This window comes from Anomaloglossus baeobatrachus, chromosome 1 (genome assembly GCF_048569485.1).
Source record: "Anomaloglossus baeobatrachus isolate aAnoBae1 chromosome 1, aAnoBae1.hap1, whole genome shotgun sequence".
Taxonomy (NCBI): Eukaryota; Metazoa; Chordata; class Amphibia; order Anura; family Aromobatidae; genus Anomaloglossus; species Anomaloglossus baeobatrachus.
Window position 1 is genome coordinate 509,461,056 of NC_134353.1, and position 23,238 is coordinate 509,484,293.

The 23,238-nt window shown below is 45.3% G+C and overlaps 1 protein-coding gene across 2 annotated transcripts in view; it reads left to right on the forward strand.

Moving 5' to 3' along the window:
* The window catches only part of HEMGN (hemogen), a 28,721-nt gene extending 6,234 nt beyond the window's left edge, over nucleotides 1-22,487 (forward strand). The window contains exons 2-4 of one of the 2 annotated variants that reach the window (XM_075338802.1): nucleotides 18,671-18,758; nucleotides 19,435-19,811; nucleotides 21,648-22,487. In XM_075338802.1, the coding sequence (XP_075194917.1) occupies nucleotides 18,671-18,758; nucleotides 19,435-19,811; nucleotides 21,648-21,769 (587 nt within the window). In that variant the 3' untranslated portion in view covers nucleotides 21,770-22,487. The remainder of the gene's footprint in view (nucleotides 1-18,670; nucleotides 18,759-19,434; nucleotides 19,812-21,647) is intronic. The other variant, XM_075338806.1, reaches the window with a different exon arrangement.
* The last annotated feature ends 751 nt before the right edge of the window (nucleotides 22,488-23,238 follow it).

Sequence of the window (23,238 nt, forward strand, 5' to 3'; positions counted from 1 at the left end):
CGTAGGCAACTGCAGGTGCAGGAGTGGAGGAGGCTTGTTCGCAGGCAGCATGGACAGAGGATTGGCTCGCATGCACAACCAGCGAAGACGTAGCAGTGACATCAGCAAGCACTGCTCCTCGACTCTGTTGTACTTCCCACAAAGTCGGGTGCTTGGCTGACATGTGCCTGATCATGCTGGTGGTGGTCAGGCTGCTAGTTTTGGTACCCCTGCTGATGCTGGCACGGCAGGTGTTGCAAATGGCCTTTTTTGAATCATCTGGATCCAACTTAAAAAACTGCCAGACTCGTGAAGACCTAACATTTGTACAGGCACCTTGTGTCGTCGTGTTGTTACGGGGAACGGTTGCCTGACTTCTGCCTGGGACCACCACCCTGCTTCTTACTGCCTGTTGTGATGCTACGCCTCCCTCCCCCTGTGCACTGCTGTCCTCGCTCTGCATATCCTCCTGCCAGGTTGGGTCAGTTACTGGATCATCCACCACGTCGTCTTCCTCTTCCGCACCCTGCTCCTCCTCCTGACTTGCTGACAATTGTGTCTCATCATCGTCCACCACTTGTTGAGACACGTTGCCAACTTCGTGAGAACGTGGCTGCTCAAATATTTGGCTATCTGTACAGACGATCTCCTCATGACCCACTTCAATATGAGCTGGCGAGAGGCCAGAATGTGTGAATGGAAACGTGAACAGCTCTTCCGAGTGTCCAAGTGTGGGATCATTAATGTCCGAGGAGGACGTGTACTCAGCCTGGTGGTAGGAAGGAGGATCAGGTTCAGAAATGTGCGGTGCAGTATCACGGCTACTGACACTTGACCGTGTGGAAGACAGAGTGTTTGTGGTGGTGCCAATCTGACTGGAAGCATTATCCGCTATCCAACTAACAACCTGTTGACACTGGTCTTGGTTCAAGAGCGGTGTACTGCTGCGGTCCCCAAGAATTTGGGACAGGACGTGCGAGCGACTAGATGTGGCCCTTTGTTGTGGCGAAATTAGAGCTTGCCCACGACCTCGGCCTCTGCCTGCACCACCATCACGTCCACTTCCTTGTTCCTTGCCAATGCCCTTGCGCATTTTGCAATGCTGTGCACTGCTGACGTGTATATTCACTACTTGTGCGTTATATCAAAGTTTCTGGAAATTGCACACCAGTGCACCTGTACGCTGCCACCAACAGGCACACACGTGCGGTTTTAAAAACCAAGCACGGACGCAATAATAACCTAACACAGGTTTTAGGAGCAAAAATTAAGAACTCTGACACTATCAGCCACTGCTGACTGACGTGTATTATACACTACACTTGTGCGTTATATAATAGTTTGGTAAACGCACACCAGTGCACCTGTACGCTGCCACCAACAGGCACACACGTGCGGTTTTAAAAACCAAGCACGGACGCAATAATAACCTAACACAGGTTTTAGGAGCAAAAATTAAGAACTCTGACACTATCAGCCACTGCTGACTGACGTGTATTATACACTACACTTGTGCGTTATATAATAGTTTGGTAAACGCACACCAGTGCACCTGTACGCTGCCACCAACAGGCACACACGTGCGGTTTTAAAAACCAAGCACGGACGCAATAATAACCTAACACAGGTTTTAGGAGCAAAAATTAAGAACTCTGACACTATCAGCCACTGCTGACTGACGTGTATTATACACTACACTTGTGCGTTATATAATAGTTTGGTAAACGCACACCAGTGCACCTGTACGCTGCCACCAACAGGCACACACGTGCGGTTTTAAAAACCAAGCACGGACGCAATAATAACCTAACACAGGTTTTAGGAGCAAAAATTAAGAACTCTGACACTATCAGCCACTGCTGACTGACGTGTATTATACACTACACTTGTGCGTTATATAATAGTTTGGTAAACGCACACCAGTGCACCTGTACGCTACCACCAACAGGCACACACGTGCGGTTTTAAAAACCAAGCACGGACGCAATAATAACCTAACACAGGTTTTAGGAGCAAAAATTAAGAACTCTGACACTATCAGCCACTGCTGACTGACGTGTATTATACACTACACTTGTGCGTTATATAATAGTTTGGTAAACGCACACCAGTGCACCTGTACGCTGCCACCAACAGGCACACACGTGCGGTTTTAAAAACCAAGCACGGACGCAATAATAACCTAACACAGGTTTTAGGAGCAAAAATTAAGAACTCTGACACTATCAGCCACTGCTGACTGACGTGTATTATACACTACACTTGTGCGTTATATAATAGTTTGGTAAACGCACACCAGTGCACCTGTACGCTGCCACCAACAGGCACACACGTGCGGTTTTAAAAACCAAGCACGGACGCAATAATAACCTACTAACAGGTTTTTTTGGGGAGCGACAATTACAGTACAGACAAGTCAGACACTATCTGGACTGTTTTACACTGTGTACACCAGCCCCAGATATGAAGGCTGGTATACGGTCACCACTACCCTGCCTGCCTGCCTGCCTGTATACTGCTACAATAGTCCTGACAAGGACTCTTTTGGTCACTAGCCTGTATTCAGACCTGGCTATACCCTGCCTGTATATAGCAACAATAGTCCTGAGAAGGACTCTGCTACTGTACTCCGACCTGGCTATACCCTGCCTGCCTGTATACAACTAGAATAGTCCTGAGAAGGACTTTTGGTCACACTGTTTGCAGCCCTGCAACTGAAAAAGCTATAAAGGGCCGCAAAGCTTTCCCTGAATCAGCGACACTCTCCCTACACTCACTGTCAGAATAGCTGTGAGCAGAGCACAGCGCGCCGGCCGATATAAAGGCTCGGTGACGCTGTGCAGGCCGGCCAATCACTGCAATTCCACAACTAACAGGGCTGTGGCATTGCAGTGGTCTGCCAGCCAATCCCTGCATGAGGGCTGGCTCTCAAAAGAGCGCCAACATGCAGAAATGAAGACCACGAGTAAAGCACGAGTATCGCGAGATTACTCGGTCCCCGCCGAGCAGCCCGAGTACAGTGATACTCGTGCGAGTACCGAGTAGTGACAAGCATGCTCGCTCATCACTAACAGTATATACAGTATCATTGGCTGTGCACCTTCAACACAAGACCATAGCAACACAAAGTGGAGTTTGTTTGCTGCGAGATCTGTATACAGTATCTAAGAAATTAAGGGGCATGGACACCAGTTAACACTAGCTGTGTGATTCGACCCTGTAGATAAGCTTCTGTGCAGTTTACATTTTACAATATACTCTACAGGAACATTTCAGTGCACAGTAATTAGTAGTTAAAGGTGTTTCAAGAGATAGTTTGGGTGTGTTACTGAACAAACATATGTTTTAGCTAGAAGTACATGGAGTCTTTATCTCTATGGAACAAACTACAGGAGCCTAAATAAGTTGTCCGGGCATATAATATTGATGTACTATGCCCATGGAAAAATGAATTAACTAAGATTATAAAGAGGTTGGGCAGCACTTTAACATTGATGGCCTATCCTTAGGATAGGTCATCAGTCTCTGATCGGCTGGGTCAACAACCGGCAGCCCCGCCGATCAGCTGTTCTCGGTCCCAGTGGCGGCAGCAGGCAGCCAAAAGGGATCACTTCCGGAACTACCCCATCAACTGAAAGCAGCCGCAGCCAGGTACTGCTCATCTGCATCCATTCAAATCAATAGGTGGCAGATATGCAGTACCCGGCCGCGGCAACTATCAGAAAACGGAACAGCTTTGGAACTGAACATTTCCGGCTGCCTACTGCCGGCGATAGCACGGAGCAAAACTGATTGTTGGGGGTGCAGGCTGTTGTACCCCAGACGATCAGACATTGATAACCTATCCTTAGGATGGAGGGCTATGTGGAGCCCATTAGTCTAAATGGAGGACTATGTGGGGCCCATTATTCTGTATGGAGGACTATGTGGGGCCCATTATTCTGTATGGAGGACTATGTGAGGCCCATTATTCTGTATGGAGGATTATGTGGGGCCCTTTATTCTGTATGGAGGACTATGTAGGGTCCATTATTCTGTATGCAGGGCTATGTGGGACCCATTATTCAGTATGGAGGACTATGCTGGGCCCATTATTCTGCATTGAGGACTATGCAGGGCCCATTATTCTGTTTGGAGGACTCTGTGGGGCCCAATATTCTATATGGGGCTCATTATTCTGTATGGAGGACTATGTGAGGCCCATTATTCTGTATGGAGGATTATGTGGAGCCCATTATTCTGTATGGAGGGCTATGTGGGGCCCATTATTCTGTGTGGAGGACTATGTGGGACCCATTATTCTGTATGGAGGGCTATGTGGGGCCCATTATTCTGTATGAAGGGCTATGTGGGGCCCATAATTCTGTATGGAGGACTATGTGGGGCCCATTATTCTGTATGGATAGCTATGTGTTACGAGGGGGACCCGGGGAAGCGTGCCAAGATGGGAGATGGACTGCTTCCGCCGGTCAAGGTCCACTGTGCGGTGTAAGGGACCGCCGCTATGGTGGGTGAAGAGTGAGCGGGTTGCTGCTAGCGATCGTCTGGAATGTCACAGACGATCTATGTACACCGATCTGCCCTAACCCGTGAGGGTTGTATGGCACAGATCTCACGGCTCGGTGTACCTGTTGCACGGGGAAGCACAGAGGTGCCCACGCACGTGTGCCAGTGGAAGTCACGAGAATATGGCACGAGGGTAGCACAGAGGTGCCCACGCACGTGTGCTTTCAATAACCAGGTGAGTCCAATGGAGACTTGAGGAGCTCACCTGGGACAGGAACATGGCCTGTTGACGGGGGTACTGCCGGACCAGCAAGGCAGGAACACGGCCTGCAAACGAGGTACTGCCGGAGCAGCAAGGGCCAAGCCCACAAGAGACAGTAATGCCTGAGCAGTGGCGTGGCAGCACGCTGCCAGACATCCAAACATAGAAGGACGGTCGCGCGCCGCCATGATGGCAGGGGGAGCTTTTAAGGAGGTGCAGCTCCACCCGAGGGCGGGCGCGAGGCGGAGATGACGGACTTGACCCAATCAGGGTCCACGACGTCTCAGCCTGGCCAGTCAGGATTCACCACGTCACCAGCCTTGTCATCAAGCCGTGTGACGTCAGTGAGCGAATCAGGACCCACCACGCATTGCACATGCTCACCCTCCTGCCTCTGGGAAATAGAGGCGGGATCCTCGGTCTCACAATGTGGAGAGATAACGGGAATCTCACTGCTTCCCTGAGCAGTAAACCTCTGCACATTGCGCAGCCTCGCAGACCTTCGGGGCCGCTGAGCAGGAGAGTCTGCGGCAGGCCAGGAATGGGAGACCGCTTCACTCCTTTTAACAGGAGAACCACTAGGTGTCACCCTTCTGCTGCCTCTCTGAGAAGGTATCTCCTGCACACTGCGCAGTCTGGCAGACCTTCGGCGCTGCTGAGCAGGAGTGCTCGTGGCAGGCAAGGAATGGGAGACTGCCTCAGTCCTTGCCTCAGGAGAGCCACGAGATGTAACAGCTATGTGGTGCCCATTATTCTGTATGAAGGGCTATGTGGGGCCCATAATTCTGTATGGAGGACTATGTGGGGCCCACTATTCTGTATGGAGGGCTATGTGGGGCCCATGTTTCTGTATGGAGGACTATGTGGGCCACATTATTCTATATGTAGGACTATTTGGGGCCAATTATTCTGTATGGATGGCTATAAGGGGGCCCATTATTCTGTATGAAGGGTTATGTGGGGCCCATAATTATATATGAAGGGCTATGTGGGGCATATTCTTCTGTATGCAGGGCTATGTGTGACCCATTATCCTGTAGGGAGTTTAATGTTCGCTGTTGCGAGTGGGAAGTAGACCTGCTAGGCCACAGCACACAGTACACCTGAGGCGTATGAGTTTGACAGACACCGGGAGTTCACCAGAGCCTCTGATGGTGAAGGTGGACTTGGTTGCTGTTAGCAAACAAGTGCCACTCAGGGAGACACAGTGCTGCGACAGCTGGCCCCAGGGGTATGGACACTAATAGTTTCAAATATAACAGTTGCAGCCAGGAAGCCTGATGCAGCAGCGGTTACAGCAGATTGAGCTGGTAAGGATAGGTGTGGCAGCTGATACAACAGGTACAGCTAGGATGATTAGGTGCAGCAGTGGTTACGGCAGATAGAGCTGGTACAGATGGGTGCCGCAATGGATACGTCAGATACTGGACTACAGATGGGTGTTAGCAGTACGGCATAAAACAATAAAGCAGCAGCTGCAGCAGCAGCACAAGGGACCTGATAACTAGCAACATATCACAACATACCACTTTGCCCAGGCAACTCCCACAAGGGGAGGAAGCCTTAAATACCAAGTGCTGCTCAACCACAGACACTTCTGGGCTAGGGCGCTGGCCATTTAAGAATAAAGGCACCCACACCCTAAGTATGCTCCTAGGAGACCTGTGTGGTGTTTGCAGGCCATGGGAGCCAGTAGCAGGGACTGTGGATGGAGCAGACACTGCTGAGTGGCTGGGAGGTTGAGCGTGTCGTGCGTCCCCATCGGGGGAGGAGGGTGGGACAGTGCAGGAACGCTGATAATGGCATTACCGTACCACCCTTATGCCCCTCTTTTTCCATAAATCTCTAAAGGAGAAGAAAGGCACTGATATTCTCCTTGTGCTCCTGTGATCTCTCCTCAGAACCAAACTGCTGTCCATATACTATGTGGAATGAAGAGTTGGTGGAGGACTCACTCAAGTGATTATTGTAGAAGAACTCCGCCCATGGAAAAAGCTTGACCCAATCGCTGTGGTGCTCGGTGACAAAGTGCCACAAGAAATTCACTAGGATCTGGTTGACGAGCTCCACTAGGATAGTAGATCGATGAGAAGTCCAAAGTGACATCCAGCAGCTTACAAGTGGCTCTCTAGAAACAAGATGTGAATTGGATGCATTTATCAGACACAATGTGAAGAGGTAGACCATGCAGGTGGAAGATGTGTTGCAAGAAGTGCTCAGCAACTATTGGCGCAGATGGCAAACAGAACAGCAGAGTGAAATGAGCCATTTTAGAGAACTTGTCCACTACCACCGAGAAGACAGAGCGACCAAAGGACCTCGTCAGCTCGGAGATGAAGTCCATAGATATATGCTGTCCAGGAGCAGATGATGGCAATGTTAGGGAAAGTAGTCGTCCAGCAGGAAGCTTCATAGGGGTCTTGTTGCGGGCACACGAGAGACAGGCCGCAACAAGCTTCATGATGTCTTGACACAGCAATCACTCCCAGTAATGCTGAGAGTTCAGCTGAATAGACTTCTGTTCGGCATGACCGGCCATCTTGGATTAATGGTTCCACTGAAGAACACAATTCCTGTCTGCCTCTCTGTGACAATTGTCTTTCCGGGAGGTACTCAAGGTACGTCTACTGGAGCCATCGTGAGCATCTGGAAGGCTCAATAATGTAAAGAGGCTTCTCCTCCTGGTCGGGCGACATAGAGGATCTGGAGAGTGCATGCGGACTGATGTTCTTTTTGGCTGCCTGGAAATGACGAACAGAGTCAAAGCGAGCGAAGAATAGCAGCCTCAGGCTTCATGCGGGTTAAGTCTCTGAGCTGACTGTAAGTAGGCAAGGTTTTTGTGGTTGGTGTAGATGATTACAGGATCCACTACCCCCTGCAGTAGGTATCACAACTCTTCTAGAGCCATCTTGATTGCCAATAATTCTTGGTCGCAAATCGAGTAATTATGCTCAGAGGTGGAGAAGGCCCTGAAAAAGAAACTGTAGGTTACCATCTTACCAGATGCTGATTTCTGTGTGAGGATGGCTCCAGCCCCAGAGTAAAGGCCCCGTCACACTAAGAAACATCGCTAGCAACATCGCTGCTAACGAACAACTTTTGTGACGTAGCAGCGATGTTGCTAGTGATGTTGCTGTGTGTGACATCCAGCAACAACCTGGCCCTTGCTGTGAGGTCGTTGGTTGTTGCTGAATGGCCTGGGCCATTTTTTAGTTGTTGCTGTCCCGCTATGAAGCACAGATCGCTGTGTGTGACAGCGAGACAGCAACAACTAAATGTGCAGGCAGCAGGAGCCGGCTTCTGCGGACACTGGTAACCACGGTAAACATCGGGTAACCAAGAAGCCCTGTCCTTGGTTACCCGATATTTACCTTCGTTACCAGCCTCCGCTGCTCTCACTGTCAGTGCCGGCTCCTGCTCCTTGCACGTGTAGCAGAGTACACATCGGGTAATTAACCCGATGTGTACTGTAGCTAGGAGAGCAGGGAGCCAGCGCTAAGCAGTGTGCGCTGCTCCCTGCTCTGTGCACATGTAGCTGCAGCACACATCGGGTAATTAACCCGATGTGTGCTGTAACTAGGAGAGCAGGGAGCCAGCGCTAAGCGGTGTGCGCTGCTCCCTGCTCTCTGCACGTGTAGCTGCGTGCGCTGGTAACCAAGGTAAATATCGGGTTGGTTACCCGATATTTACCTTAGTTACCAAGCGCAGCATCGCTTCAGTGCGTCGCTGCTGGATGGGGGCTGGCCACTGGTTGCTGGTGACAGCTCACCAGCAACCCTTGTAGCGATGCTCCAGCGATCCCTGCCAGGTCAGGTTGCTGGTGGGATCGCTGGAGCGTCTGACTGTGTGACCTCTCACCAGCAACCTCCTAGCAATTTACCAGCGATCCCTATCAGGTTGTATCGTTGTTGGGATCGCTGGTAAGTTGTTTAGTGTGACGGTACCTTAAGATGCATCCACCTCTAAGAAGAATTGTGTGTTTATCTCTGGTCTATACAGTGCCAGAGCTGATGAGAAGGCCTGCTTGAGGAAGACAAATGCACTTTCAGCTTCAGGAGTCCACATCTTGGGATTCTCCACCTTGTAGGTCAGAGCTGAGATAAGAAGAATCCAAGAAGAAAACTGCTGAATGAATTGGTGATAATAATGTGCAAACCCCAAGAACCTCTGAATCACTTTAATACCATCAGGAGGAGGCCACTTAAGAACCGCTAACACCTTTTTTTGGTCCATCTTTGGGCTGGTGTTACAGATTATGTAGCCCAGAAAGGAAAGGGATGTCTGTTCAAAGAAACACTTCTCGAATTTGGTGTATCAGTGATTCTCCCGCAGCCCTTGTAGTACCAGGTGAACATTCCTCCTGTTGGTTGGCAGATCGGGAGAGAACACAAGACAAGATTGTATGCTCCCCAGAGGTCGAGTTTGGAGAAGTTCCTGGAGCATGGGAGACAGTCGAACAATTTTGGTATAAGCATCATTGGATACTTATTCTTGACCAGGATTTGGTAAGACCTCTATAATCGATATAGGGATGTATGGCGCTATCCTTTTTCTTTACAAAGAAGAACTCAGCTATGGCCAGTGAGGAGGACTTCTGAATGAATCTCCTTGTCAGGTTCTCCTTAATGTATTCAGACATGGCTAGGATCTCCACCTGTGACAGAGGGTAATTTCAACTGCGGGGAGCTGAGGAACCAGAAAGTAGATCGATTGGGCAATCGTTCTGCCTATGTGGCAGCAGTGTCTCAGCCTCCTTCTTGTCAAAGACATCCATGTACGCCAACTAGGCAGACGGCAGACTCAGAAGATTAGAGGGCATCAGAGGAGGACGAGCAAGACAAACTGGAACGAGTCATTTTTCGTGACAGGACTGACTCCATCTCAGCACATCTCCGGATCTACAGTCCAAGACAGGCAGGCTCATGTCTCTGAAGCCACGGCAGAACCAATAGCAGAGGGTGAGACATCCATGGTAGCATGTAGAAAGCAATTTTCGCTGGGTTCAGCATTCCCACCCTAATCTCTACTTACTCATTGATGAACTGGATAGCCTTGCACAAAGGCTTGCTATCCACAGATGACACCGCTATAGGAACTTGTAGTCGATGTATGGTAATCCATTGATATGGATAAGGAGGAAGAGGACTTGCTCTCACCTAGAGTAGCTTCTCCCATAGACCCTAGCCCTGGACGCTTCTTGGCTTTCTAGGACAGAAACTGGTCAGGTGAGTAGGACTTCCACAGTAGAAACACCCCTCTCCGATGCGACGGACCTCTAGGCGGAGCTTTGCTGGATGCACCTGATCTACCTCCATGAGCTCAGGAAGAGTATCGGAGACAGTGGGTCACAGCATGATGTGTCTCTGGAATGAAGGAGCCAGGCACAATGACCTCTTCTTTTGGTTCGCCTCTCTGGATCATTCTTGGAACCTGAGTTTGATGTGGATAGTTAGAGATACCAGGTCGTCCAGAGTAAAAGGCACATCTCGACAGCCAGCTTGTGCTTGATCCTACTGGACAATCCTTCCCAGAATGCAGCCAGCAGTGCTTCATTATTCCAGCCCAGTTTGTAGGACAGTGTGCGAAAACAGACGGGCTGCTGGCCTACGGTGAGGCTCCTCTAGTGGAGTCTAAAGATTGAGGATGCTATTGAGGAGACTCAATCCAGCTCGTCGAACACCTTGTGAAACACCTCTAGAGAGATCTGCAGGTTGGATGATAAGAGCACTCCTCTCCCATAATGGATTGATCCAGACAAGAGCCTCGCCAGTCAAGTGCGACATCATAAAGGCCACTTTGGCCTAGTCCGAGGTGAACCAATGGGAGAAACGTTTAAAGTGCAAGGAGTACTGATTTATGAATCTTGTACATTGTTGGGGATCGCCGTCAGAATGCGGAGAGGTAGACATACAGGGACCAGAGCTTGGAACTGGATTTACTGCCAGAGTAGAGACCACAGCTGGAGCAGAGGTGGATGGAGACGCTTGTGTCAAAGTGTGCACAAAGGTGTCCACCAACCGTAGATTGGTCAGAATCCAGTGCTGTTGGTCTCGTTGTCGGACTATCTCTCTTGCTGCAGGCCGGTAAGCAGGACATCACTGGAGCCAGTAGGATCCATGGCCTGAGCAAACTGTAATGCTTGCAGGGGAGAGTGGAAGTGGACTCACTGGGCCACAGCACACAATACACCTAAGGGGCTTGACTTTGGCACGCACCAGGTATTCACCAGAGCCTCTGATGGTGAGGGTGGATTAGGCTGCGGATAGCAACCAGGTGCCATTCCGGCAGGCACAACCGGAATGGATGGATGGATGCATCAGTGGGTTCAGCAGATACACCTGGTACGGATTGGTGCAGCAGCAGGTACAGCAGTTGCAGCTGATAAGGATAGGTGCAGCAGTGGATACAGCAGGTACAAGTGGGATAGTAAAGTGCAACAGTGGGTACGTCAGGTACAGCTGGTACAGATGGGTGCAGCAGTGGATATGTCAGGTACTAGAAAACAGACAGGTGATAATACGGCACAACAAAAAAGCGGCAGCAGCCAAAGCACAAGAGACCTGACAACTAGCAACATATAGACAACGTTGCCCAGGAACTTCCCATAAGGGGAGGATGCCTTAAATACTGATTTAGGACACTGACCCTTTAAGAATAGGTGTGCGCACCCTAAAATAAGTGTGCTCCCAGGAGACCTGTGCACCCTGGGAGCATCAGGGACGGAGCAGATACCTCTGAGCGGCCAGGAGGGTGAGTGTGCTGGTGTCCCTGTTGGGCGAGGAGTGATGGACAGTGTGGGGAAGCCAGTAACAGCGTTACATTGAGGACGACGTGGATCACATTATTCGGTATGGAGGGCTATGTGGGCCCCATTATTTTGTATCTAGGCCTATGTAGATCACATCATTCTGTATTGAGGACCATGTGGTACACATTATTTTGTGTGGAGGCATATGTGGGGCCATTTATTCTGTTTGGCAGACCATGTGCAGCTTGTTATTCTGTATGGAGGACTATTTAGGGCCCATTATTCTGTATAGAGGTCTATTTGGGGCCCATTATTCTGTATGGAGGACTATGTGGAGTTTGCAACTAGATTGGCCTGCAACTTTGTCCAAGTTTTTAATTTTGACTCTATGTATTTGAGTTTGACATCCATCGGTTATAGCCACAAGATACTACAGTAATGCTCAAGATCTTGCATTCTGAGTGCATATGCTGCAGTAGATCCTGGGCACTTGGGTATCATACAATCCAGAAATTCCAACTCGAGTCCTGTATTAGACGAGTCCTTTACATACTACTAAGCTCATTAAGTCTGTAGTTCCATCATATTTACAAAAAAAATAGATTTTTTGTTCCTATTGTTTTTGAAATATAAATGTATAGCCAGGTTTGTGACGATAGCTTCTCTAAGGATCTGTAACCAGATTTTACAATACAAGTGACATACTAAATAAATGTAAGGGTTTGCTCACATCTGCATATAAGAAAAATCGCACCAATATTTATCCAGTAAAGTAAGATGAGAGAAATCCATTTGGTATTCCATATGTAATGCGAGTGCTATGCGAGTGTACAGTTTTCTTTTCTCACTTAGCATCCATACGACATTTCCACCAGCAGCTGTTACTCAACAATCATTTACAGGACCATTTATTTCATTCTGTGCTACAGAATGGTAATGTATTCGTAAAAAATGGACGGAATATGGGTGGTTCTTGTGCCATCCATTTATTTTCTCAAACCCATAGACTTGCAACGGCAAGTTTTGAAAAGTTTTATGCAGCGATACGCAGCATGCTGTGTTTATGTTCCTCAGGCCGATTGGAAAGACTCACAGATCATCACTGACTCATTGGATAACATTGGTCCAAGTGCAATACAATTTTTTAGAAAATTTCACTCTGCAGATGTGAGACCCTTATAGGGTAATAATATCCATAGTTTGTACTGTAAAATCTGACAACAGATCCACTTCAAATACTTTCTCTGAGTTTACATTTGTGCTGCTTGAGAGAGAAATACAGATGCATCTCAAATAGTCTCCCAGTAGTGTAACTGCAATAGAAGATCTGTTATTAAGTACAACAGATGGGGCCCTACAACAGGACTACAGGTGCATCTCAATAAGTTAGAATATCATCAAAAAGTTAATTTATTTCGGTAATTCAATGCAAAAAGGAAACATAAATTATATAGAGTCATTAGAAACAGAGTGATTTATTTCAAGTGTTTATTTCTGTTAATGTTGATGATTATGGCTTACAGCCAATGAAAACTCAAAAAATCATTATCTCAGAAAATTAGAATAATTACCACATAACACCTGCAAAGGCTTCCTAAGCATTTAAAAGCGTTTAAAATGATCCCTAAAGCTGGGGTCACACATAACGACAACGACGTCGCTGCAACGTCACCATATTCTATGACGTAGCAGCGACCATAGATGATCGTTAGTAAGCTGTCAAACATGTTAGAAAAAGCAGCGACGGAGCAGCGATCATAGCGACGTCGACGGTCGTTGTGTGGTTTCAGACGTAGCGTAGCGTCGCTGCTGCGGTGTCAAACACAAGGATTATCAGCTTATCAGCATGGCGCAGCGGGATAGCAGCGATCAAAATATGACTTCGAGCATTTAGGAGCGAGCAACGATTTCGCAGCAGGGGTCTGATCGTTGTTATTTGTCACACACAGCGACGTCGCTGTTGAGGTCGCTGCAACGTCACAGAATATGGTGACGTTGCAGCGACGTCGTTGTCGTCGTCGTTATGTGTGACACCAGCTTTAGTCTACACAATAATGTGGAAGACTGGTGACTTGACAGATATCCATAAGGCAGTCATTGACACACTCCACAAGGAGGGGAAGCCACAAAAGGTCATTGCTTAAGAAGCTGGCTGTTCACATAGTGATGTGTCCAATCATATTAATGGAAAGTTGAGTGGAAAGAAAAAGTGTAGTAGAAAAAGGTGCACAAGCAACTGGGATAACAACAGCCTTGATAGGATTGTTAAGAAAATGCCATTCAAAAATTTGGAGGAGATTCACAAAGAGTGGACTGCTGCTGGATTCAGTGCTTCAAGAACCACAACACACAGACATATCCATGACAAGGGCTACAACTATCACATTCCTTGTGTCAAGCCAATCATGACCAATAGACAATGCCAGAAGCGTCTTACCATGGCCAAGGAGAAAAAAACTGGACTGTTGCTCAGTGGTCCAAGGTGTCATTTTCAGATGAAAGTAAATTTTGCATTTCATTTGGAAATCAAGGTCCCAGAGTCTGAAGGAAGAGTGGAGAGGACACAATCCAAGCTGCTTGAGGTCTAGTGTGAAGTTTCCACAATCAGTGATGGTTTGGGGAGTCATGCCATCTAATGGTGTAGGTCCACTGTATTTTACCAAGATCAACGTCAGTGCAGTCGTCTACAGGAAAGTTTAGAGCACTTCATGCTTTCCTCTGTCAACAAGCTTTTTGGAGATGGAAATCTAATTTTCCAGCAGGACGTGGCACCAGTCTTCATTGCCAAAACTACCAACCACAGCATCACTGTGCTTGATTGGCCAGCAAACTTGCCTGACCTAAACCTCATACAGAATCTATGGGGTATTGTTAAGAGGAAAATGAGAGACACCAGAATCTAGAATGTTGTCACGCTTCCCGGTCCCCTGGTCCCGCTCTCCGGTCCCCGTGGCCCGCTCCCCGCTCCCCGGCGACGTCCCCTGCTCACCACTCTGGTCCCGGCCTCCTCTTCCCCGCCTGCGGCCTCCATGCGTCCAGCTCCCCGCTCCCGGCGCTCCTCTGCGACGTGGGACTCCCAGCCGGGCACCCCTGCTTCCTCTGCACCGCTCCCTGGACTGGCTTCTGATACTCGGGCCTCGCGCATGCGCATTAGGGCGCGCGCGCGGTCATTGACTCTTTCTTAAAGGGCCAGCACCTAGAAACAGGAAATTGCATAGACAGGTACAGGGTATATTAAGATTCACTTTCCTGGTGGGCGGGGCCTGTTCTACGTGTTTAGCAAGCTAGTGTTCAGGTCCCCGTATTGCTTTGCCCTGTGCTTTGCCTTGTATTAACCCTGTCCTGTCTCGTAGAGCCTGTCCTGCCACGCCAGTCGCTCCGAACCAAGTCCATCCCTGGACCCTGACGGTGACTTCGGCGGATGTCCCACCACCTCTGCAGCTCCGTCAGTCTCCAGTCCCTGGCTCCGTTCGGTGACCCGTTCCATCGCTCAGCAGGTTCCGGATCCCGCCTGACCCTACAACCCGGCCTCGGACCCTGAGCTTCGTCACCCGGGCTACCGTCCTGAACTTCGTGTGCTCAGCGTCATCCACCTTTCCTGCTCCTCTACGGACTGTCCAGCTACCTATAGTGCTTCGGCTGCCGTGCATCAGGACCCTCTGGCGGGGTGACCGGCCTGGCTGCCTCCTCAGGGGAAATCGGTGTACGGTCCAGTGCTTCCACCACCTGGTCGTAACAAATGTAGACAAGCTGAAGGCTGCTATCAAAGCAACCTGGGCTTCCATAACACCTCAGCAGTGCCACAGGCTGATCACCTCCATGCCACGCCACATTAATGCAGTTATTCATGCAAAAGGAGCCCTGACCAAGTATTGACTGCATTTACTGTACATACTTTTCAGTAGGCCAACATTTCTGAGTTTAAAATCATTTTTTCAGTTGGCCTTATATAATATTCTAATTTTCTGAGATAGTGACTTTTGGGTTTTTATTGGCTGTGAGCCATAATCATCAACATTAACAGAAATAAACACTTGAATTAGATCACTCTGTGTGTAATGACTCTATATAATATATGTGTTTCCCTTTTTGTATTGAATTACTGAAATACTATAACGCTTTGATGATGTTCTAATTTATTGAGATGCACCTGTAGTCCTGTTGTAGGTCCACATCTGCTGTACTTAATAGCAGTTCTTCTATGGCAGTTACACTACTGGGATTAATTGGAAGTTTCCTTTGCTAATTTAAGGAGTAACTGTCACTTTATGTTTTACATTTTTTTCATAAATTATTGGTACGTGTGAAAATAAGAAAACTTTATAATATATTTTGTTGGCGAAATCTGCTTCTTTCTCCTTCTGGACTTTTCATTCTTTCTCAATTCACATGTAATATTTTTATTCATTGAATTCGTATTTTTTTCTATTACTGAGATAGGAAATGGCAGTTCAATGGAAAACTGTAAATGTGATTTCAGGAGAACTTGCAGCAGAATGTCTGTGCCTCCAGCTCCCCCCTTCTCCTCCATAGTGTTGTAAAAGCACCAACTGTCATCTCCTATCTTATTAATGTTAGATATGTGATCACTGAATACAGATTTTATCTATGAACTGAGAGTGAAAAATTAGTCCAAGATCAGAAAGAAGCAGATTTCTCTGATAAGACATCTTACAATTGCAGAAAGTTGCTTATATTTTATGTGAACTCTTGATTTATAAGATAAAAAATAAAATGATTAAGCTTTTTTATATATATAAATTTTATTTGTTTATTTCATAAAATACATATGTAGAGATCTAATTTACTACTGTAATACTGCAATTATTGTTTTGTATTTCTAAAAAGGTGATTTAGATTTTCTTATCTTCTTTCATTATAATTTTGTTTCCTCATTTTCAATTCCATAAGTAAATTCTATCTAAAAATGTAAAATAACAGAACAAAACAAAAGTCTCAATTCTGCTGGTCTTTTAGAAATTATTTCACTAACACGCCATGGAGGCGAACATATATGTGGACTAAGATTATAGTCTAGTCTTAATAGCATTACAGATCCATAGTGAATTAGCTGAATGATTGATGCACTTTAATTGCTGCATACAATACCTGAATATTATGCATTCACAAAAAAACAGTCAATGATTGATTCTTACATTCATAACTAAATGCACAGTGTTCTATCTAATTCTTTAACCCTAGAACGCATACCTGGGGCCTCGCAGGCCTGCTGGGTCATTTGTTTTCTATGGTAGATTGAATTGCTTGCGCGTTCTAGGGTTAATCTGAAAAAATACACATTACAATTTACTAGCTGAGTACTTCATTTCATCACAATGGCTGCATGTAATCAAAACACTGATACAGAGATATGATTGGACTCCTATTTGTAATAAACAATATTGCCCTATAAAGCCTCTGCTCAGAATATTATATTTATAATATTCTTTTACACTATATAACTGTTAATTGTCACACACCAAGACCACAGCATGGAGATTTTTATGCTATTTTACATTTTTAATTGTGGACCTTTTCTTACAGGGGTTGAAAATGAGGAAGTTTACATGTTTTGGGAACTGTGAACCTTAGGAAAAGGTAAGGATTGTTATTGTAGAGGTACATGTTTATGGATGGTGTGACTATATGTGTACAGTGTTGGACTGGAGTGACAAGGGCCCACTGTTTAGTTATTTGCAATTATACATTGCCCTCTTTCATAAATTTAGCTATGCTTCAATATAATAATAAACTAGGTAGTTTGTTGAATGAATGAATTAATTAATGATGAGAAGCTGTTTTTGTCTGAGCATGGTGAAGCAAATGTATTTGGCCAACTACTTGTCACCGGAGGGAGGGAAAGGAATGGGGTGGTGACTGGATGGGAGACCCAACACTGACCCTCAGACTAAGAGTACCCTAGGCTTTCCCTTAACCGAGAGGTACGCTTAAAGGTAGCGAGGTCTGGGCCCCCAATGTCTTCCTGTTTTTTGTCCTTGTCCATTTTTAGTTAAACGAAAAAGGTTTTGGTACCGTGTTAGCCAGTTGAAAAAAGATTGATTGCTCTCAGTGAGAGAAACAAAATTAAAATTTTGTAGTTCTGATACCTTTTAATGGCTAACTAAAATAAAAATAATTAAATAATAATTAATAATATAATAATATTAATACTAATAATTAAATAATAATTAATAATAATAAAAATAATAATTAAAATAAATAATTACCATGCCTGAGGAAGAGACCTGAGATGTCTCGAAAGCTTGCTTTATAACATCATATTTTATTTTTATTTTAGTTAGCCATTAAAAGGTATCAGAACTACAAAATTTTAATTTTGTTTCTCTCACTGAGAGCAATCAATCATTGTCCTTGTCCATAATGGTAAGACCCCCCCCCACAACCCACCACCCAGGGGAAGGTTGGGCAGAAGTAAAAAAAAAAACCACTGACAAAACTGATAGACGAGTACAAACAAAATTGACTCACACCTAATACCAACAATAGGGAACAACAGAAGGTATACAGAGAGGGGAAACATAGAAAGTAGAAAGTAACAAAACAAGCTACACCACCACTGTAACATACAGCAGCAGCAGCAGCAGAAAGCACCTACTCACAGCTCCAGGCCTAGCTCCAGACTAAACTGAATAACCAGCACCCTCTGCAGGAAGCAGAGGATTTTTATCCAGGACAGAAGTGGTCATCAGAGAAATCACCTGGGTAGAGTTAATGAGCTTGCAGCTAACAAGGAAAGCTGATATTAGCTCTGCGACTGCCAAAAACCCCCCATATGTTTATTGTGTAAGGCCTCTGATGATAAACAGACCCTGAGCCTCTTACTAAACTTACCAAGAGACGACCGTGACACTACTGTTCATGTTGGGGGCTAAGTGGCTTACTCCTCGAAAGGGGCCTACCGGAAAATTCACCTGCTCCACTGCGGGCCAGTCCATGCTTGTATGTATATACTTCAATGTGCCCTAAGACCCACAGGTGTAGTTGGAGATCATTAGGACTAAAGTGAGTGGGACAATACCCAGCGCAGCTGCTATTAAGCGAAACGCACATATATCCGCCCATCAAAGTCTGCTATGTAGTTATGGCCTTCAAATTGTTTTCAGTTTTATTTATTGTTGTTTTTAAATTTGAAATAATTGTTTTCTTTTTTTCAGTGACTACAAGACGTTTACGAGATCGAGAATTGCTGAAACGGAAGAAAGAAGAGGCTCAAGCAAAAGACAATTATCAGTGGGTTTTTGGGTAAATTTTCAGGGGATAGCCTTGGTACTTTATGCTATCACTGAAGTATTTAGAAGGTTGTGTAATATATACAATTAGGTAACATAGAAAGTATAAAGCCCTGCAGTTAAAATTAAAAGCCCCTTAAAAATGCTTTGCTTTTCAATAGTAGTGAACAGAACACAAAGGTAGTTGTCTCATCTCAGCAGCTCCAGTCAGATTAAAGCAAGCACAGATAAAAACAGTCCAAGTGAACAGTCTTGGGGGAAGCGGCTGATCTCTCCATTTGACTATACATTAATTAGCAGAGGACTGGATAACCATATAATAGAGCACATAGTAGAAGAGAATCTGGCACTCAAAATATGTTGCAAACATATTTCTTTAATGATAGTTCAAAAAAGTGTACAAACGTAACGTTTTAGTCAGAGACCTTTATCAAACATGCACCTAGCGGCAAACCACAGGTGAGTAAATTAAATGAAAGGCGCTTGTGGAAGTGCAATCTCTGTCTCTATGAGGCACATTTTGGCAAATGTGGATATTTAGAATATTCAAATAGAATTCAATTCCACTCAAATATATTTACTCATTTCTAGTAGTAACCAAGACATTTGTTTTATTAGTTTATTGCAATATTTTTGTAAATAAGTTTAAAAGCAACATACATGTTTTAGAGCTAATTTTCAATTATTAGAGAGCAGGCTATCAGCAAACGTCAAAGGAAAAACAAAGGAACTGGTCGTGGAAAAAGGAAGCAAGTTAAGGAACCTGAGCCAGAACCAGAGCCTGAGCCAGAACCACAATCTGAAGCTGAACCAGAATCGCTCCATGAACTCGAAAATGATCCAAGACAAGAAGAGCATCCATATGAAACAGAGGCAGAAAATAAATTTGAGTTACTGTCCGATGTACCACACGAGCACATTGAACACGTGCAAGAGCAAGAACCTCTGGTGCACCATGAAGATTCAGTGCCAACTGTGCCCGAACGAGAAACTGCTGACGTGACTCTTCTCATACATGAAGATGTTGATGGACATTTACCACATGAGACTTCCTCTTTGCTAAAAGGTAATACGTTGACTAAAGTGCAAAATAATTTTTAATTAATAATGCTTAAAATTTATACATAGTAATATTTTTTTCAGCAGCCAATTGGTCATATCTTTGATCCCCATGTAAATTACACATCATTTAATAAGTATATTTCCTTGTCTTCATGAAGGTGTTCCATTAAGTTAATATGATTATCCTTTCTTACGTGTAGTACAGGGAGGGTCTCTTACTGAGTCAAACTCTTTTTAAAGATGTTTGTTACATTGGTGGATTAGGAAGGCGCTACCACCGAAATGTGTTGTCCTCACACTGAGCCATAACGCAATGCCAGTACTAATATGCCAGTGCCGCTATTGAATTTTTAACACTAGAACTACTGAGATAGTCATTTTGACTACTTTGCACCATGTATTTCTATATAGGTGTCACGAGTCCAGTAGTTCTAGTGTTAATGCTATAAATAAAAGCTAATTTTTACTTTCATCCGTGGATGCCCAGCTGGAATTTTTCTCCTGGTTTATGGTTTATTTATGCTAGTGTATACAGGGACAGTTAGGCAGGGATTAGCAATATGCACCCAGAACTGCTCGTGGTTCTGGGTGCATATTGCACTTGACAGGTTCCCTTTAAAGGGAATCTGTATAACATAAAAAAAGAGCTTTTATTATACTCACTGTGGGTCAGTCCGGTTCGATGGGCATCGATGGTCTTGATCTGGCACCTCCTTTCTTCTTGAGATCACTGACCTCTTTCACTGCTTCATGTGGATGACTCCTTCTACGTCATTCACACAGAGTCCTCTATTGTCCTCTTACGCACATGTACTTTTCTCTGCCCTGCCGAGGGCAGAGCAAAGCATCGCAGTGCGCATCTTTTGATCTTTCCCCGCACCTGTACATTACAGTACTGAGGGCAGAGAGACGTGCGCAGGAGCGCAATGGAGAATACTGTGTGGATGACGTAGAACAAGTCATGCACACGAAGCAGGGAAAGAGGATGGCGATCACAAGCAGAGAAGAGTCGACAGATCAAGATCAGCAACACCCATTTGACCAGACCACAGGTGAGTATAATAAAAGCTCTTTTTTTTATGCAGAGCGGCCTGGGGACCTATATACAGTATTCTAGAATGGTCTATATAAGGCTTACTGGGGTTGACCACAATTTATAGGGTACAAATGTAGTGACAGGTTCCCTTTAATTACTTAGATGCTGCCGTTAATTTGCGAAGGCGATTAGCAGGCCTAGCATATGAAAATATAATTATATGCTCAGGTGGAGAATAAGATTGAGTGATGAAAATTGTACATTTATTGTCACTATATGAGCAATAGAAAAAAGGAAAATATGAAGTAGCCACCAAGAATTTCAGGGATTTTTGTACATCCTTGTTCAAATAAGAGTCTGTTCGATGTATATCATAATTTATGAAATTTATCATGTATAATTTTTAGGTTTTATTAAAGAGAACCTGTCAGGTGCAATATGCACCCAGAACCACGAGCAGTTCTGGATGCATATTGCTAATCCTTGCCTAACCGTCCCTGTATACACTAGCATAGATAAAGAGATCTTTAGAAAAAGTATTGCTAAAGATCTTTTATCATATGCTAATGAGTGAGGGCAGAAGTTCCCTGGTCATTAGTTCCCCTGGCCAGTTGGCTCCATTAGCATGTTAGTACGTCCCTGTGGGCATGCTAACATGCTATTGAATACGCAGCAGCACAAGATGATCTCACTCACCTCTCTGCCGCCATTGCGTCCGACGCTAGATTTCGGCTCAGTGCGCATGATCCCGGAGTTTGGCTTCCCTTTAAGCACTCTTACTTATTCCTGTGTTATTATTTGTAGATCAAGAAGAAGAAGAAGCAGCAGTGTCTGATTTTGGCCCAGCTACAGAAGCACCTGAAGTTCTTGCCTTTCCTTTTGAACAAGAACAAGTTGAACATCAGTATTACACACCACTGCTTTAACTTTACCGTTATACAATTTCCTATATTAAATAAGTTGTATGTTTTAGAATAGAATATACATTAAGATACATTAAGTCTAAAGCTGGTGTCACACTAAACGACAGCGACAACGACGTCGCTGTTACGTCACCATTTTCGGTGACGTAACAGCGACCTTGTAAGTCACTGTTATGATCGCTGCTTAGCTGTCAAACACAGCAGAAGCAGCGATCATAAGGTCGCTGTACTACATGTTCAGAGAGCAGGGAGCCGCGCTTAGCGCTGGCTCCTTGCTCTCCTGCAGCACACATCGGGTTAATTAACCCGATGTGTGCTGCAGCTACATGTCACAGTTCAGAGAGCAGGGAGCCGCGCGCACTGCTTAGCGCTGGCTCCTTGCTCTCCTTGCTACAGTATGCATCGGGTTAATTACCCGATGCATACTGCAGCCACATGTCACAGTGCAGGAGCCGGCGCTGGCAGCAAGAGCGGAGGCTGGTAACCAGCGTAAACATCGGGTAACCAGGGAAAGGTCTTCCCTTGGTTACCCGATGTTTACGCTGGTTACAGCTTACCGCAGCTGCCAGTGCCGGCTCCTGATCGCTTCATTTCGTCGCTCTCTCGCTGTCACACACAGCGATGTGTGTGTCACAGCGGGAGAGTGACGACTAAAAAATGAAGCTGGACATTCAGCAACGACCGGCGACCTCACAGCAGGGGCCAGGTCGTTGCTGGATGTCACACACAGCGACAGCGACGGGACGTCGCTGCAACGTCACAGAAAATGGTGACGTAGCAGCGACGTCGTTGTCGTCGTCGTTATGTGTGACACCAGCTTAACACCTATAACAACCATCACCTACAGTGACTGCAATACATAGATTTCTGTATATGAAACATTCATTGTACTATTAGCTTTCATTATTTCTTTTATATAAAAGGTGGTATTTTGATACTTAGCATTTATGAAATGAGATACATAACCAGATAAAAAAAATAATAAAGTGATGCATTTATTACCTTCAAAAACTTATTTTTATGTCTTTTCTATTTTTTCTAACGTGTAACAGTCCTTTTGAATTTTCCCTACTCTGACATTCTTTCTTCTAGTTAGCCAACAGCTAAAATATAAAGTATTTTCCTAATTTGCAATTAGGGGGTCTATATGAAGTCCCTTTATAGGTCAGTTGCATCCAGATGATGGGGACAGGTAGGTTGGTATGTGTAATAAAACAGAATCTGGACCTCTGTACTGGTTCAGCAGGACCAGTATTTGCACCAGGAAAACAGCAGCAATCCCATATGTAAATGCAAAAAAAAATTAAATAAATAAAACTGCTGATTTTTGATCACTTTACCTATATATATATATATATATATATATATATATATATGTATAAAAATGAAAAAAAAAGGATCCAAAAGGTTGAATGAACCTAAATATCAATAAAACTTTAGCTCGTACAAGAAAAAAAACACACCTTCATACA